The 15000-nt window shown below is 45.1% G+C and overlaps 1 protein-coding gene across 3 annotated transcripts in view; it reads right to left on the minus strand.

Annotated features, from left to right (window-relative positions):
* LOC125032708 overlaps window positions 1-15000 on the minus strand; it is a 46057-nt gene that overhangs the window by 6522 nt on the left and 24535 nt on the right. For 2 of the 3 annotated variants that reach the window (XM_047623967.1, XM_047623965.1), the window contains exons 3-4: window positions 10519-10578; window positions 6675-6872 (exon numbers count right to left, since the gene is read on the minus strand). In XM_047623967.1, the coding sequence (XP_047479923.1) occupies window positions 6675-6872; window positions 10519-10578 (258 nt within the window). The remainder of the gene's footprint in view (window positions 1-6674; window positions 6873-10518; window positions 10579-15000) is intronic. The other variant, XM_047623966.1, reaches the window with a different exon arrangement.

A 15000-nucleotide genomic window follows, 5' to 3' on the forward strand; every position in this document is an offset into this window, starting at 1 on the left:
AAGGCAGCGTGAGTGTGTGGTGACGGGCCGGGGCCCTACTCTGGGGTGAGCCCTTGCCCTTGCCCAGGCCTGCCCAGCCTGGGCTGTCTCGTACATTCGGGCGGAGTTCACTGGAGACCGAACCTCCTTGACTCCACCGTATTAAACCCTTCACTCCCACTTTATCCAAACAATAACAAAATAATACATTCTCATTAATAATATTAATAATAATAAAATAATGCATGAGGACCCACAGCGCGGAGGGCGAGGTTCGAGGGCATGGCTCGAGCGCGTCTCCCTCTACCGGCGGCCAAGGAAGCAACCAGGTTAAATAAATACGGTACAGTAACAGGAGCTCGAGATCCGCCGTGCGCCTCGCCCCTTGCGCCCCGCCGTGGCAAACCCTCACCGTTTGAAACTGAGATCCGTGACTTAGAAAGGGTGCAGTTTGAAACTCTTAAACTAATCGGGTGCATCTGAGATTGGTGCGACTATACAGTGTTGCGGGGTGGTTAAGGAAGGCCGTTTCACTACGCTACAATGACCTCTTCGTCTTGGGGATCTGTCCACCCAGCTCTCACTCAACAGATATCTCTTGTTACTCGAGAGCTAGCAAGATTATCTTCACATGATCTGGCGGGTTAGAAGTTTTAATGTATGCAAACGAAATGCTGCTATTGCGTCCAAATGCTAGAACGTTTAATCGACGAAGATAAAGCGGACAAATTGGTACTGTGTTTTGTTTTTGTTTTTACTGTCAGCGTGTTTAGGTCTATGTAAAAAGAGAGCTAAGTGGGAAGACATACCCGTAGACCTGAGGGACGGTAGCCAGCACGGGCCTACCTACCTGGTGGTGCATAAGGAGAACCTATAGACTCCCTCATAACAAACTGAGAGAATCTCTTCCTTAAACAAAACATAAAAACCAAACTGTACAAATTAATAAAATAAAGGCATACCGGTAAAAGGAATAAAACACATAACATACATAACAACCTGGCTCAACATGTAGACTCTAAATGCTGGGTCTCAACAAAGAGAAAAATAATAATCATCATCATCAGACGTTAAAGGTCTGACGTGCCAGCGGGATACTCGTGTCTGCGGCTTTCAGCAGGTGGTGAGAAAACAAGAAATATGAAAAGAACCAAAAAGAGAAAGAGGAAGACAGAAAAAAAAAAAAACACGAATCTTAAATGAGAAGAGATAAAACGGAAACACGTTTTACTCTTCGAAGTGCATTGAGGATGTAAAGTCTTTATACAAGAAGGCTGGAAGATTCAGAGGAACGTGTGCATGGAAGGGACAGAGAGGGTCTTATGCACGTGACGGAGTAATCTCACACAATGTTATCGCTTACTGTCAGCTCCCGTGACTCTCGATGTCCAACTAACCTACGAAATAAAAACTATCAACATCTAGTTAAAATATGAGTAGAGTTGTCTTTCGCCCTAAAATATTAAATAATTTTTTGACTAGTATTGTATGTACTTGGCAGTAGAGATGGTATAAGGTGGTGTTAAGCCTTTAAAGTAATACAACTACGAATCGTGAAATGCTGAGCTGAATCCATTGGGACTATGAGACTATGCATTACTAATGAGATTCTGGTCCATGTGAGCTTCCGTAGACACGAAGCATACATTATATATATGTATGTATATATATGTATATATATATATATATATATATATATATATATATATATATATCAAGCCGCAGGCACGAGAAACGAGGTACTGATTGTTTACAAACACATAAAACGAAATAAAAGAAGGAAAATAAACTTCGAAAGTAGATAAGGAAACAGGAGAGGGTACAGGACAATAAGAGAAAGACGAAGCAGGACAATCCAACACCCTATAGCAAGATCTTGTATCAAAATCCCTTTTGATTTGTGAAATGGAATCTACTGTGTCCTTTTTGTCTCGGCACAGCTTCACAGGATGATCGATTCCTGCCAAGAAAAGGGTGGTTTTCTCATCCCTAAAGGGTTGGATGAGGATGAGGGAGGGGAAGGGAAAAAAAGGTGGGGTGTGTGTGGATTGGACGTGCAAAACAAACCTTTTTAAAGAATTTATAAACAAAAAAGAGAGAAGAGGATTAAGAAATAAAGAAAAAACATTGGAAAATGGTGCCGGCTTAACCACTAATTAAAGATTCTCCTATCACAGTTTGTGTTTAGAACAGAAAATCAATAAATATAAAGAATATGGGACACGATTAGGAAAAAAATAAGAATAAAAAATAGAAAATACGTTACAAACAAACCTAGTTCCTATTGCAGAAATATAAAACACTCGAAACATACTCCCAAGGAGACGCACTTTGCTGCGTATCCATAGTAACACAAGTACATCATCATACCAATTTATAATGACGAGATAATAAGTACATTTCAATAATAAGTACACAAGCTTTGGTAAGTCTTTGGGGTCAATGACCTGACTCAGATCCTTCATTGCAACTAAGTACATATAACTGACTCGATAATGTTTATAAAAGGAAACATTTGGTATCCTGAATTAATTAAAAATCATAACATTATAATATATATCTATGACTCGTTTGAACTCATGGGTTAGTGTTATTTTTAATATAATGTTAGTAGTTACGGTTAGTCATGGGTAACTTTGGTAGCATTTAGCCTGCACTGTCTTTGGACTGAGGAAAATGCCAAGGAATACAGCGTGGAATGTAGCTGTTAGTCAGTGTTAGCGATGACGTCATGCCGCGGCGAGGCAGGTGTCGGGCCTCAGGCACGTGTGGGCAGCTGCAGCATGTGTGCTGGGGCAGGACGGGCCCGGGGGGACTGGCGCCAAGCCCTTCCGCGGCGGCGGGGGCGTCGCGTCCCCGTCCTCAGCCCCCGCGACCCTCCTGCAGCAGGACGACGCCCTCACGCTAGTGTGGTCGTGGCCGACGAGTTGATGATAACGGAGAGGTCGCCTCCGTCGTCGGCGTAGTGCGGGTGTGACGCCACGATGTGCTCCTTCAGGCGGTACTTCCGGTTGAAGCCTTTGTGGCAGAAGGGGCACTTGAAGCTGTTGGGCGCAGTGTGGAGGCGCTCGTGGCGGCGACACGTGCCCGTCTGTGTGAACCGTTTGCCGCAGTACCGACACGGGTACGTCAGCTTGTCCCGCGCCACACCCAGCAGATCGTCACTGTAACACGTCGCCTGCAACCACCGCTAGGTTATTGCCCGTCACCACGCCAAACCACCCTCTCGACTCCACCAAAGTAACCTACAACCGCGCATTGCCACACCGGCGTGCACCTGTACGATGCCAAGGTTACGCACATACGTCACTGTCCGTGTAATGTACACGTGTGCACATGTACACTCCATGCAGGATAATATGTTTGTACATCATCAAACATCGCTGTGACAATGAGACCAAGGCAACGTATAAATACACTTAAACATGGCAATGCATTGGATAATTCATGAATAGTTTAGCCACCCTGCTGCTGAATAGACGCCGAGCTGAACCGTGATGAAGAAGCCGGTCCGATGCGTACTCTCGGACTGGCTTTTCTGACGGAGATATTTGGTTTCCCCGAAGCGTTCTGTGACTCAGTCTCGCTCTCCGTTGCATACTGCGAGCTACACTTATGTGAACTGCAGAGCATAGCCGATGCACTTGGATTCGAACGGAGGTCTTGCTTCGGTCGTGGGGAGGAGGAGGAGGAGGGAGAGGAGAAAACAAGAGGAGAGAGAAATCGAGGAAATAAAAGAGGAAAGGAAGGAGATAAGACAGACAAATAGATAGAGACTGAGTAAGATTGATGGACAGATAGATAGACAGATGGACAGACGGGGAGAGAGAGAGAAAGAGAGAAAGAGAAAGAGAGAAAGAGAGAGAGAGAGAGAGAGAGAGAGAGAGAAAAAAAAAAGAGAGAGAGAGAGAGAGAGAGAGAGAGAGAGAGAGAGAGAGAGAGAGAGAGAGAGAGAGAGAGAGAGAGAGAGAGAGAGAGAGAGAGAGAGAAAAGGAAAAAAAAAACGAGAAAGAAAAAGAAAAAGAGAATAAGTGAAAACAAAAAAAAAAAAAAAACAGAAAAAGAGACACAGTGGGAGACCGAAGAAGACCCGCCCCCCCCCCCCCCATAGGTATCCTCAGAGTGTCCTAGCCAGACAGGAGAACACACAGGACCGTCCTTCACCCCCCCCAACCCGAGGTGCAATCCCCGGCCACAGCGACCCAAGGCATACGGCAGCCCGGCGTCTTTCTAACACCAGGGAGGTCCCTATTGATCTGCATTCTTCAAACTTAAAACATGAGTCGAAAATAACACGGTGGGTACTTGGTGGCGTGAGGACGGACTTGTTAGTTTGTACTACACTACTCCTACATAATTATACATGAAATTGGGCATCATCAAGTTAGATTGTTGGTTATATTAATAGTCAGTTAGTTAGCAAAACAAAACAAAAAAAACTATATTGACTTTAAAAAGGTATGATATTAATCATGATCAAGAGAAGCTAAATGTGAATAAGCTGAAATAGCGAGAAAATGGTTAAGTCTAAATCATTAATAAATGTCAACAGTTGGGCCTAACTATGCAATGGCTACTTTGCAGTAACGTTAGGTTGCCATCACCCATGCAAGAGTAAAAGGAGATACACAGCTACCACAAAAGCCCTAACGGTAAACATGCCATCTCTCTCTCTCTCTCTCTCTCTCTCTCTCTCTCTCTCTCTCTCTCTCTCTCTCTCTCTCTCTCTCTCTCTCTCTCTCTCTCTCACACACACACACACACACACACACACACACACACACACACACACACACACACACACACACACACACACACTACTGTATAAATATATGCATGCAGTTTCGAGTTTCGAGTCTTTACCTTTTGAACCTCAAGTTCCTGACAACTAAGTCTCGTTGTTCACGAAGAATGACCTAATCACAAATAAAGCCAAGTCACGCAACTGATCCCCGAACAACCAAAGAACAAAAATCAAACAAACAAAAATGACAAAGGACAAAATCAAAACAAAATCGAAACAAAAGACGAACGATTGAAGATCTCGATTCCTTCACACAGCGCGTCACACGAGAACCTCAAGCGAGCGATTGCTATCCTACTCACTTGGGTTACGTGTTTGCGACGCCCCTGACGTGTAACACAGGTCCTACGTCACCCTCTCACTTATTGTGATTCCGGCAAACATACTCTAGAAGGAAAAGCATCAGAGTCTCGCAAAAAAACTGGTCTGTTTGTCATGCAATTTTCGGACGAACTGAGGGAAGTACCGCATGACCTGTGATGTCATTCATTCACTGATTCATCGAGTCGTTTAAGAGAACTGATTATGATTGACAGAGAATTGGATTGCAAGTTGAAGTATCGTACCGTTCGAATAGATCTTTAAAGGTATTTTAATTGTTAGTAACTTATGGCTATCAAGAAATCGTAGTTGTTTGCTGTTATTAAATCGTCCGCTATTCCGATATTAGATAAGATTCTGACATCGTATTAACAATCCCTAAGAATCGATTAAGACACCTTGAGAAGAAAAAATCTTGAAACTATGACTTGTTTACGACGAAAAGGCGGAGAAGCTGGCGCTCAGCTCATAAATAATATCAAACAAAACTGTGCAACTGATCACAGACATAAGAACAAAAACATGTCAATATTTCGTAATGTTTCTCGGTTTCTACAAACTACCTCGTCCCGGAATGTCATGAAAAAATTAAACTTAACGCGCTTTTATTCTTTATTCTCAAACTGTGAAGTAGAGATTCGACATCACAGTCACTCCAGCGCCTGGCAACAAACACGAGGGGAAGGGACCGATCAGGGGCCAGGTGTGAAGGCGAGTGCATGCAGTCTACCAATCATGCAACCTGCTATGGAGTCTAAACGAGTCAAAAGGGTGTTAAGTGTCAATGGCCATCTCATTCTGACATCCTGAATGACTGTTCGCCTCTTCTTTCGTTCTGAACATAATGAAGGCAAATTTACGAAACGTTTGGGTAGACTTTGGGGTTGTAAATCGCAAATTCTTATGTATATATACTTCAGGAATGTCCTTTTAAATCGTAAAAACCAATACATATATCAAATGTCAAACCCTATAACAATAAAACTAAGGATAGAAGTACATAATTCCAACGCACTTGCACTTCTCTAAGAAAAATGAAAAAAAGTAAAATAAATTAAACAACGCAAAACTTCTCTAAAAGTACTACGACACAGAGCTTAAAATCCTTATCAATGTGGGACTCGGTACTTTATTAATTATATTTATCTTCATGTATATTTATGTGACTATTAATATCAGATGCGATTTTTTTTTATGATTGGTCAATTGCAAATCGCTCTAGAAGGGAAATCATGCCTTGAGTGAAGAAGCACAGAACGTGAGCCCGAGATTAGGATGCCAAATGCCCAGAAGATACGGATTTCTAAGCCCTGTGTTATATACTTCCTTAAACCTTAGAACCGAGCTAACACGTCCCACAAACGTCAGTCTGGAAAGCCTCAATGTCGACCACACTTCAGACAAAAGGTTCCCGAAAATCTCATAAGAATCGGGGGGGGGGGGGGGGGGCCGCGTGCCTCCTCCCTACCCCTGTTTTCACCCCGGGTGTCCTACGCGGAAGGCCCCCCCATCCCCCTCCCTCCCCTCCCGCCTACATCCCAGCGACCCGGGTCAAGTCGTGGCGTCTTACCAAGGATCCGTCCTCGCTCTCCCCTATGCCGGAGTTGGGGTCGTCGCTGAAGGAGTTGTTGTCGTCCAGCGGGTCCTCCTCCTCGACCTTGACTTCGTGGGAAGGCGTTGAGTTGCCTGAGGTGACGGTGGCTGCCAGGCCCCCGACGCTAGACACCAGGTACACGGGGTGCGGGGAGTCGCCGCTGATGTATCCCTCCTGCAGGAACATTAGGAAGAAATGCTGTTAGTGTTTGTGCCATAAACAGACGGATAAACACACTCATCCCCTTATGACACACTGCTCACGCACACACGCACACGCACACACACACTAGCAATACTAGAACATTAAAAATGGATCAAACACACACAATAAATATATATATATATAGGTATATATATGTATATATGTATATATATACACACACATAGAATGTGTATATATATACACATATATATACACATATATACACATAATCTCTTCAAATACCTCATCAGAGATACAAACTCACTTAAAAAAATATATTCATCCACATGCAAAACAAAAGAAAAATTTATCATAAATATCAAACAGCAAAACATCTAAACTGATGTGCAAATGAATCTTACAACACACTAATAAAAACATCTTTTCAGGATTTTACGACAAAGCATGCATAGTAACAACGAAGTCTAAAAGTTATAACGTTAAAAGGTGTGGGCGAAATGGAGCATGACATAGCGACTTTACAGCAAAAATTACACTGATTTGATATGTAAAGCAGAAATATAAACAGGCAATAAATATCTACACTTAATGAGATATGTCATGACAGTCACTGGAAAAAATACCGTCGCGAGGAAAATCATTTTCTAATTTCGTCGTTAAAATATGTAACCAAAAATAATGATAATGATATATAATAATCAGAATAATAACTGATAACTAATAATAAATAATAACTGATGGTAAAAACAAAAACAAAAAGTATAATAATAATAAAGATAATAATAAATAATAATTAAAAACAGCAATAATAATAATAAAAATCATAAATAATAAAATAACAGAAACAACAATAATAATAACCATAATAATAAAATAAGAAAAACAATAATAATAAAAACCATAATCATAAAATAACAGAAACAATAATAATAACCATAATAATAACATTAACAATAACAGTAATAACAAAACGATAATAACATTAAACACACAGCAGTTATATCAAGCGATCGCAATTGAAACAGCAGTCATAACAATTTTTAAAAATATGAACAAAACACGAACTGCATCTCTGCCTCCGAACGCGAGCCAGATCAAGGGAGACAGATCACTGCTGGCAACTGCACTGCCATATGCGCAGTGCCAAGATCTGCTCTGTTAATTTCTCTTGTTTCTGTTAATTATCACATTTAGCGTAACTCATGACTAAGCTGCTAAAGTTATACCAAAAAGTACATAAAAGGAATGAGTTCGTGTGTGTGTGTGTGTGTGTGTGTGTGTGTGTGTGTGTGTGTGTGTGTGTGTGTGTTTATGTGTGTGTTTATGTGTGTGTGTATGTGTTTATGTGTGTGTGTGTTTATGTGTGTGTGTGTGTGTGTGTTTGTGTGTGTGTGTGTGTGTGTGTTTGTGTGTGTTTATGTGTGTGTATGTGTGTTTATGTGTGTAAGTGTGTTTATGTGTATGTGTGTGTTTGTGTGTGTGTGTGTTTTTGTGTGTGTGTGTGTTTATGTGTGTGTGTTTATGTGTGTGTGTGAGTGTGTGTGTGTGTTTATGTTTATGTGTGTGTTTATGTGTGTGTATGTTTATGTGCGTGTGTGTATTTGTGTGTATGTGTGTGTGTGTTTATTTGTGTGTGTGTGTATATGTGTATGTGTATATGTGTGTGAATGCGTGTGTGTTTATGTGTGTGTGTTTATGTATGTGTGTGTTTATGTATGTGTGTGTTTATGTATGTGTGTGTTTGTGTGTGTGTGTGTGTGTGTGTGTGTGTGTGTGTGTGTGTGTGTGTGTGTGTGTGTGTGTGTGTGTGTGTGTGTGTGTGTGTGTGTGTGTGTGTGTGTGTGTGTGTGTGTGTGTGTGTGTGTGTGTGTGTGTGTGTGTGTGTGTGTGTGTGTGTGTACTATACATACAAAACAATAACGACTAACAAACTGAACAGCAAACAAATAGTGCAACTAATAACAAAAAACACAACAACAACAATAATTCGACAAACAAAACGGTGGACAAATATACTACACTTTACAAACACTACGTACAACAACCTGGACGAAGAAATAAGAAACACGAACAAAGGTAAGGACACAACCACAGCAATCGCATAGAACCCATACGATAGTCACTACTCTATTCGCAAAAATCATCGCTCAGTCTGATCAAACACTTCTGGGACGACGTGACTCGCCTCCGAACTGGTATCTGTTTACTCCGTCACCGGCAAGCAAAGAAACAGATCAATTTGATAAACAGGCAATTAGCGATGGCTGCCATTCACTCAAGTTTCTAAAACTTTACCGAAAGATGTCGGGGACTGACTGTTCTTCCCTCCGGATAATTAAGTAAGTAAGCGTAAGTCTAATTAACTGAACTGAGCGTGTTGACTGCCCTGTGCATTTATGGAGAGGGAGTTAGCGTTTTCCCAAAGGTCTGCAGTGACGCTACTGGACCAGTGCAGGATGTAGTAATTAATATAAAGTGTCGGTAACAATTAGTAATGTAGGCAATATCAATAACCATTAGCAATAGAGGCAATGTTAGTACCCTTTAGCAATATGGACAATATTAGTAATATTAGTTTCGATATTAGCAAATGCGGTCTAATGGTTGTCCGAGAAAGCATCAGATCAGACAGGCGATTTATGCGTATAGTGTACACGTGGTTCTTCTAACAAGCAATGAACAGGGAAAGGTACGGGGAAGTAGATGAGGAAAAGGGAGACGAAGGTATGAGAAAGAACGTCGGTAAAGGGGTGGGAGACTGAGGCAAAAAGGTCAAGCAGATTAAGGCTTTGAATAGAAGGATGGTTACATAGGTTCTTATAGGAGAGTGCTAGAAAACAATAGGGAGAGTTGATAGGTATCGGTAAAATCCAAGTAGTAATGCAAGCGGAGTGAGGAGGAGGAGGAGGAGGAGGGTGGGGAGAGAGAGGGAGGGAGGGAGGGAGGGAGGGAGGGAGGGAGAAGGGGTCAGCAGGTGGCAGGGTTGTGGCAAGAACGTGAGAGATAAGGCTTGGATCCTGATGCCCCATAAAAACATCGTGGGGGAAAACGTGCCTCTGACAAAACAAAGTGAAACTAAATAATGAATGTCTTTTCATTTATAAAGCGAATGCAATCAGAGTGCATCTTGGGCCAATATCTTTTTTTTTTCACTCGATGATACACCGAGGCTGCAGTGGTAGCATGATGTATAATGGTGCTGCTACAAGACCCGATCCAGCGTGTTAAGTTAAGCCTTGTTGGGGTTACACAGGAAGCTTAAGAAGCAATCTATACAGAACTTGAAATAAACACATAAAAAGAAATTTACTCCATTTAGCGTGTGCCAACGCAATTCACTTTTTTACTGCACTTTATCTAAGTTTTTAAATGTTCTATGGAAGTGATTAGTTTCTCCGGCATCTGTAATTTGCAAACTTTAACAGAGGCAATAACCTTGCGAGGGTAATGAGCAAAGCGGGGAAGATGAACGCTCTGCGGAGAGGGAGTTTGGCATGGAGTTTAATATTTGGGGACATGAGGGGATACGAGGGGATACGAGGGGAGAGGAGAGGAGGGGAGGGGAGGGGAGGAGAGGGGAGGGAAGAGGAGGGGAGAGTGAGGTGAGACGGGGCCGAGCACGGGGCTTCAGAATCCAGGGTTGTGGTGGACTTACAATGAAAGTGGTCTTGGAGTCGTCCTGCGCCCGGTCTAACTCGATCACATTCTGTGGTACCTAAAACAAGGCCCGGAGATCAGACACATGCTGCTGTTTGAAAGGGCTGTTCTTAAGCTCCTTGTTATGTCTCCGACTCATGGTTTGCCTTCAGTTACTGATTATACAAGAACACTGGTTGGATTCTACGTCTGTTACGGCATATTTGTCGTATGACATGTGATGTGATAATCCCTTAGAGTACGTAAAGTTCACTACAGATACCCTAGTTACAAAATCACTGACGGAAAAAAATACAATTCTCGTTTTCATCAGATATTCCGGGAGATGAGAAGATAGAATCAAATACAAGGCAAACTAGAAAGGGTTTACAGCCATGGATAGTGTCTGCGTAAAACACTTTGCATAAAACAACTGTGGGTAAGGAACGTACAATCTATATTTTTCTTTTTCTTTCTCACTCTTACTGATCACATAATATCACTTCAGAAAAAAAAAAACCGAGATGAAATATGACAAATAAATACCAAAATCTTGTTAAACGCATGGAAAACAAAAGAGAAATCGGGGTTAAGAACTCTATACGAAACACACATGCGTTACTCTGCCTTAGTTAGATCCCCGGCAAAGTCCTCTCCGCTATCACACCTGCGCTCCCTGCCGCTACCATAACAGTGAAGTTGTTATGGGCGCTGTTGCTCTTAATGCTGTTGATGCTAAACAGTCGCTGAGTGTGCGTATGCGTGTGTGTGTGTGGAAGAGAGAGAGGGAGAGAGAGAGATATAGATAGATAGATAGAGAGAGAGAGAGAGAGATAGAGGTAGAGATAGAGATAGAGAGAGAGAGAGAGAGAGAGAGAGAGAGAGAGAGAGAGAGAGAGAGAGAGAGAGAGAGAGAGAGAGAGAGAGAGAGAAAGTGATCTGTGTATGGGTAAATCACATGTGTTCGGTCGTGGAAGAGGAGGAGGGGGGGAGTGGACAATAGACAGGCCTCTTGCCTCCCGCCACCTCCTCCTGGCCCTCCTCCACCCCCACCCCCACCCCCTGTCCCCACACGGAAGTCCGCGCCCTGGTGAGGGGAAGCCCCACGACACATCCCCGCCACCGCCGACTTAACGAGGGGACAAGGGCGCTACGGCTGCAAGGCGAAATGAATAAATTGCAAAGCTGTACATTTCCCCTTCGCCGTGGATCAGCTGGAGAACGAGCCGGCAGCAGACAGCGACGCCGAGAAGGGGGAGAGGAAGATGGAACACGCGACGAACACTATCGAACATCGGTGAACACCAAGTGAACATCAAGTGAACATTGTTCTAGGTTAGAGCAACACCGTCCATCCAACTCCAATGGCTCTAGAAAGCTGCAGTCGGGGCATATACGAACAAAAGCACAACATCAGTGTTTGTGCTGAGTACACGTGCAGCAGCGCTAGCGGGGCAGGGCAGGTGGCAGGGGGTGGCAAGGTGGGGAATGTGAGTGCAGGTGTGGTGGTAGAAGGTACTGCGCTGGAAGAGGGCGAATAAGGTGTGTACGTAGAAGTGAGTGAGTGTGTGCGTGTGCGTGTGTGTGCGTTGCGGATCTGCCTCGCTTGGCACGCGTCACCACTACCACCCTGATCCGCTTCCCCCCCTCCCCGCCCCCCTGCCCCCTCTTAAACAAGCTGCCCGGTCTCCCCTCCTTTCCTCCGCCCCACGTGCACCCGGGGATCAATACAGTGACCCACGGGGCGCGTCATCCCCTAGGCACCACTGCTAGGGTAGCCTTTCGCCCCATTCCTCCTGGCTGACCCCTCTAGGCACGCCAGCCCTCTTTCGCACTCCCCTCTCCTCGCCCCTTTTCCCCTCTGCCTACGACGACGCCGACGGTGGCGTGTGTTAAAGGCCCAGACCCGTGGCATGGCTGCAAGAATGCAGGGTCTTGGATATTTGCCGGGCTTTAGCAAAGAGAAAAGGATACCTTCAGAAAAGAAAGGACTGAATGAATAAACGCTAATATTCTGAGACTATTCCGGAAATTTGGATGAATCTCAGATAAGTAGAAGGAATCAGAACCGTCTCGAAATAGCCCCAGCATTGGGAAATAGCACTTGAGTTGAGATTGAGCCGCGCTAGCAACGAGGAAGGGTTGAGAAAGGCCTATGAAAATGCGATGAAGTGACCACGGAGACCGACCCCGCAACGCGTGGGTCTACGTGGAAGTGAGCGAAGGATAAAATACAGCCACCGGTAGCGGGTGTACACGTCAGGAGATCCCCCGGGTCAACAGGACGGTCTATTCCCTATGAATCATCGAAATTATCATGTCCTCCTGTGGTTGTGAGGGAAGAGGGGGGGGGGGGGGGGGGGGAGGGAGGGGAGAGGGATTGGACGCGAGGGTCGGCGCACTGCTGGGTTGTAAGGGTCGAGTGGCCACATGCCTGGTGGTGTTGGGGGGGAGGGGTAGGAAGGGGGGGTGAGACGAGGGAATGGAACAGAAGAGAAGTGAGGGGGGGAGGGGGGAGTTGGCACGAGCCAGGCTGTGCTGGAGCCGCTGCCCGCCGCCACCACCACCTTCCACACCCACGATCAATACAACCAACAGAGTACCCGGGCACACCTCCGCTCTCCTCCCTTACCTCGGAAAGCCCTTCCTCACGCCATTAACACCGGTGGAACATCAACCCACATCTTCCCCCAGGACATCCACGCCGGCTTCTCTCGGCGCCGCCATCGCCTCGCCTCGCCACCGCCGGAGCCCTGGCAAAGGCCTCCTTCGAGAGGACTGTGCCACCGTGAGAAACAAGGACTTCAACCCTGCTTGTAATGCGACCTTCTCTGCCTCGCCTCCCTCCCTCCCTTCCGCCCTCTATTCCTTACTCCCTCCCTCCCTTCCCCTCTCCCCGGCACTCCGCATCACACAGGCACTAAAGTAAGTGTGTGCGCTATTTTCTCGTAAACATGTGATTGCCGTCACATCTCTGGATATTATCTTAATCAACTCTTCTGTCTCACTCCCTTGTCTCCTCATTGCCCTTCTACCTTTTCCTTATCTGTACTCCCTTCCCTCCCTCCATCTCTATCTCTATCTCATCTCATCTCATCTCTATCTCTATCTCTATCTCTCATTCTCTTTCGTCGTCCTCGTCCTCGTCCTCCTCCTTCTCCTTCTCCTTCTTCTTCTCCTTCTCCTTCTCCTTCTCCTTCTCCTTCTTCTTCTCCTTCTCCTCCTCCTTCTCCTCCTCCTTCTTCTTCCCCTTTTTCTTCTTCATCTCCTTCTCTTCCTTCTCCTCCTCCTTCTTCTTCTTCTTCTTCTTCTTCTTCTTCTTCTTCTTCTTCTCTCTTCTCCTCCTCCTCCTCCTCCTCCTCCTCCTCCTCCTCCTCTCCTCCTCCTCCTCTGCCTCTCCCTCACCTTCTGCCTCTCCCTCACCTTCTGCCTCTCCCTCACCTTCTGCCTCTCCTCACCATCTCCCTCACCCTCACTCTCACCCTCACCCACACCCTTCCCTTCCATCCCCACCCATTTCCAAAGTTCACCCGCGACTGTTCATTTCATAGTCGCTATTCGGACGTCCACCTCCTAAACTTATCTCTCCGACAGGCCCTATCTCGCTCGCCCACTGCTCCTCCACAGCCCCTGAACACTGCCGGCGAGTCTCCGTCACGTCCTCGAGCATCGGACATTCACTGCAATAAAGATCCGCTCCTTTCGCCTTCCCTTTCCTCCTGTTTTCTATTTATATCTATGGGAGCCTTGGCGACTTGGCGAGGGCGTTGGGTAATCAATTCCATTAAGGCGGTAATATGGAATACTTACGCTTTCACGTGTAAGTGGTCCGAGATTACAGAATTTGTAAGTATCTAAACAGCCAGATCATCTTTCATAACTATCCAAGCGATCAGAAAGGCCCATCATCCAACCCACGCTAAAATAAAGAGAGAAAAAAGGCAGCGATACTGTAACTAAGTGAAACCAAAAGGGTACAGTCACCGCATCTGACGGCAAGGATACCTGAAGCATCCCTGGCGTTGCACTGCCACGGCCAGCACTCTACGGTAACGAAGGACCGAGTTTCACAACTCCCACTCCAGTCGAGCCAAATTACTTGTCATGGAAGTCTCCGCGTCTCTCTCTCTCTCTCTCTCTCTCTCTCTCTCTCTCTCTCTCTCTCTCTCTCTCTTCCTATCTATCTCTATCTTTATTTCTATCTATATCTATTTACCCATCGTTCCTTCTCCCTCTACGTATTTTCTCTCTATCTCTATCTCCCCTTCTTTCCCTCCCTCTCCCTTCCCCACTCCCTTTCTTTCTTTCTGTCTCTCTCTTTTTCTACTTCTCCCTCTGTCTCTTCCACCCTATCTTTCTCGCCTCTTCCCTCAACTTCATTCTCCCTCTCTTCCTCGCGTCTTTCTTCCTCTCTCTCTGTCCTTCTTTCTCTCCCTCTCCCTTTTTTCTCGCGCCCCTCTTCCTCTCCATCTCCCTCTCTTCCGCGTGTCCTTCTTCCTTT

Source organism: Penaeus chinensis, chromosome 15, assembly GCF_019202785.1.
Source record: "Penaeus chinensis breed Huanghai No. 1 chromosome 15, ASM1920278v2, whole genome shotgun sequence".
Taxonomy (NCBI): Eukaryota; Metazoa; Arthropoda; class Malacostraca; order Decapoda; family Penaeidae; genus Penaeus; species Penaeus chinensis.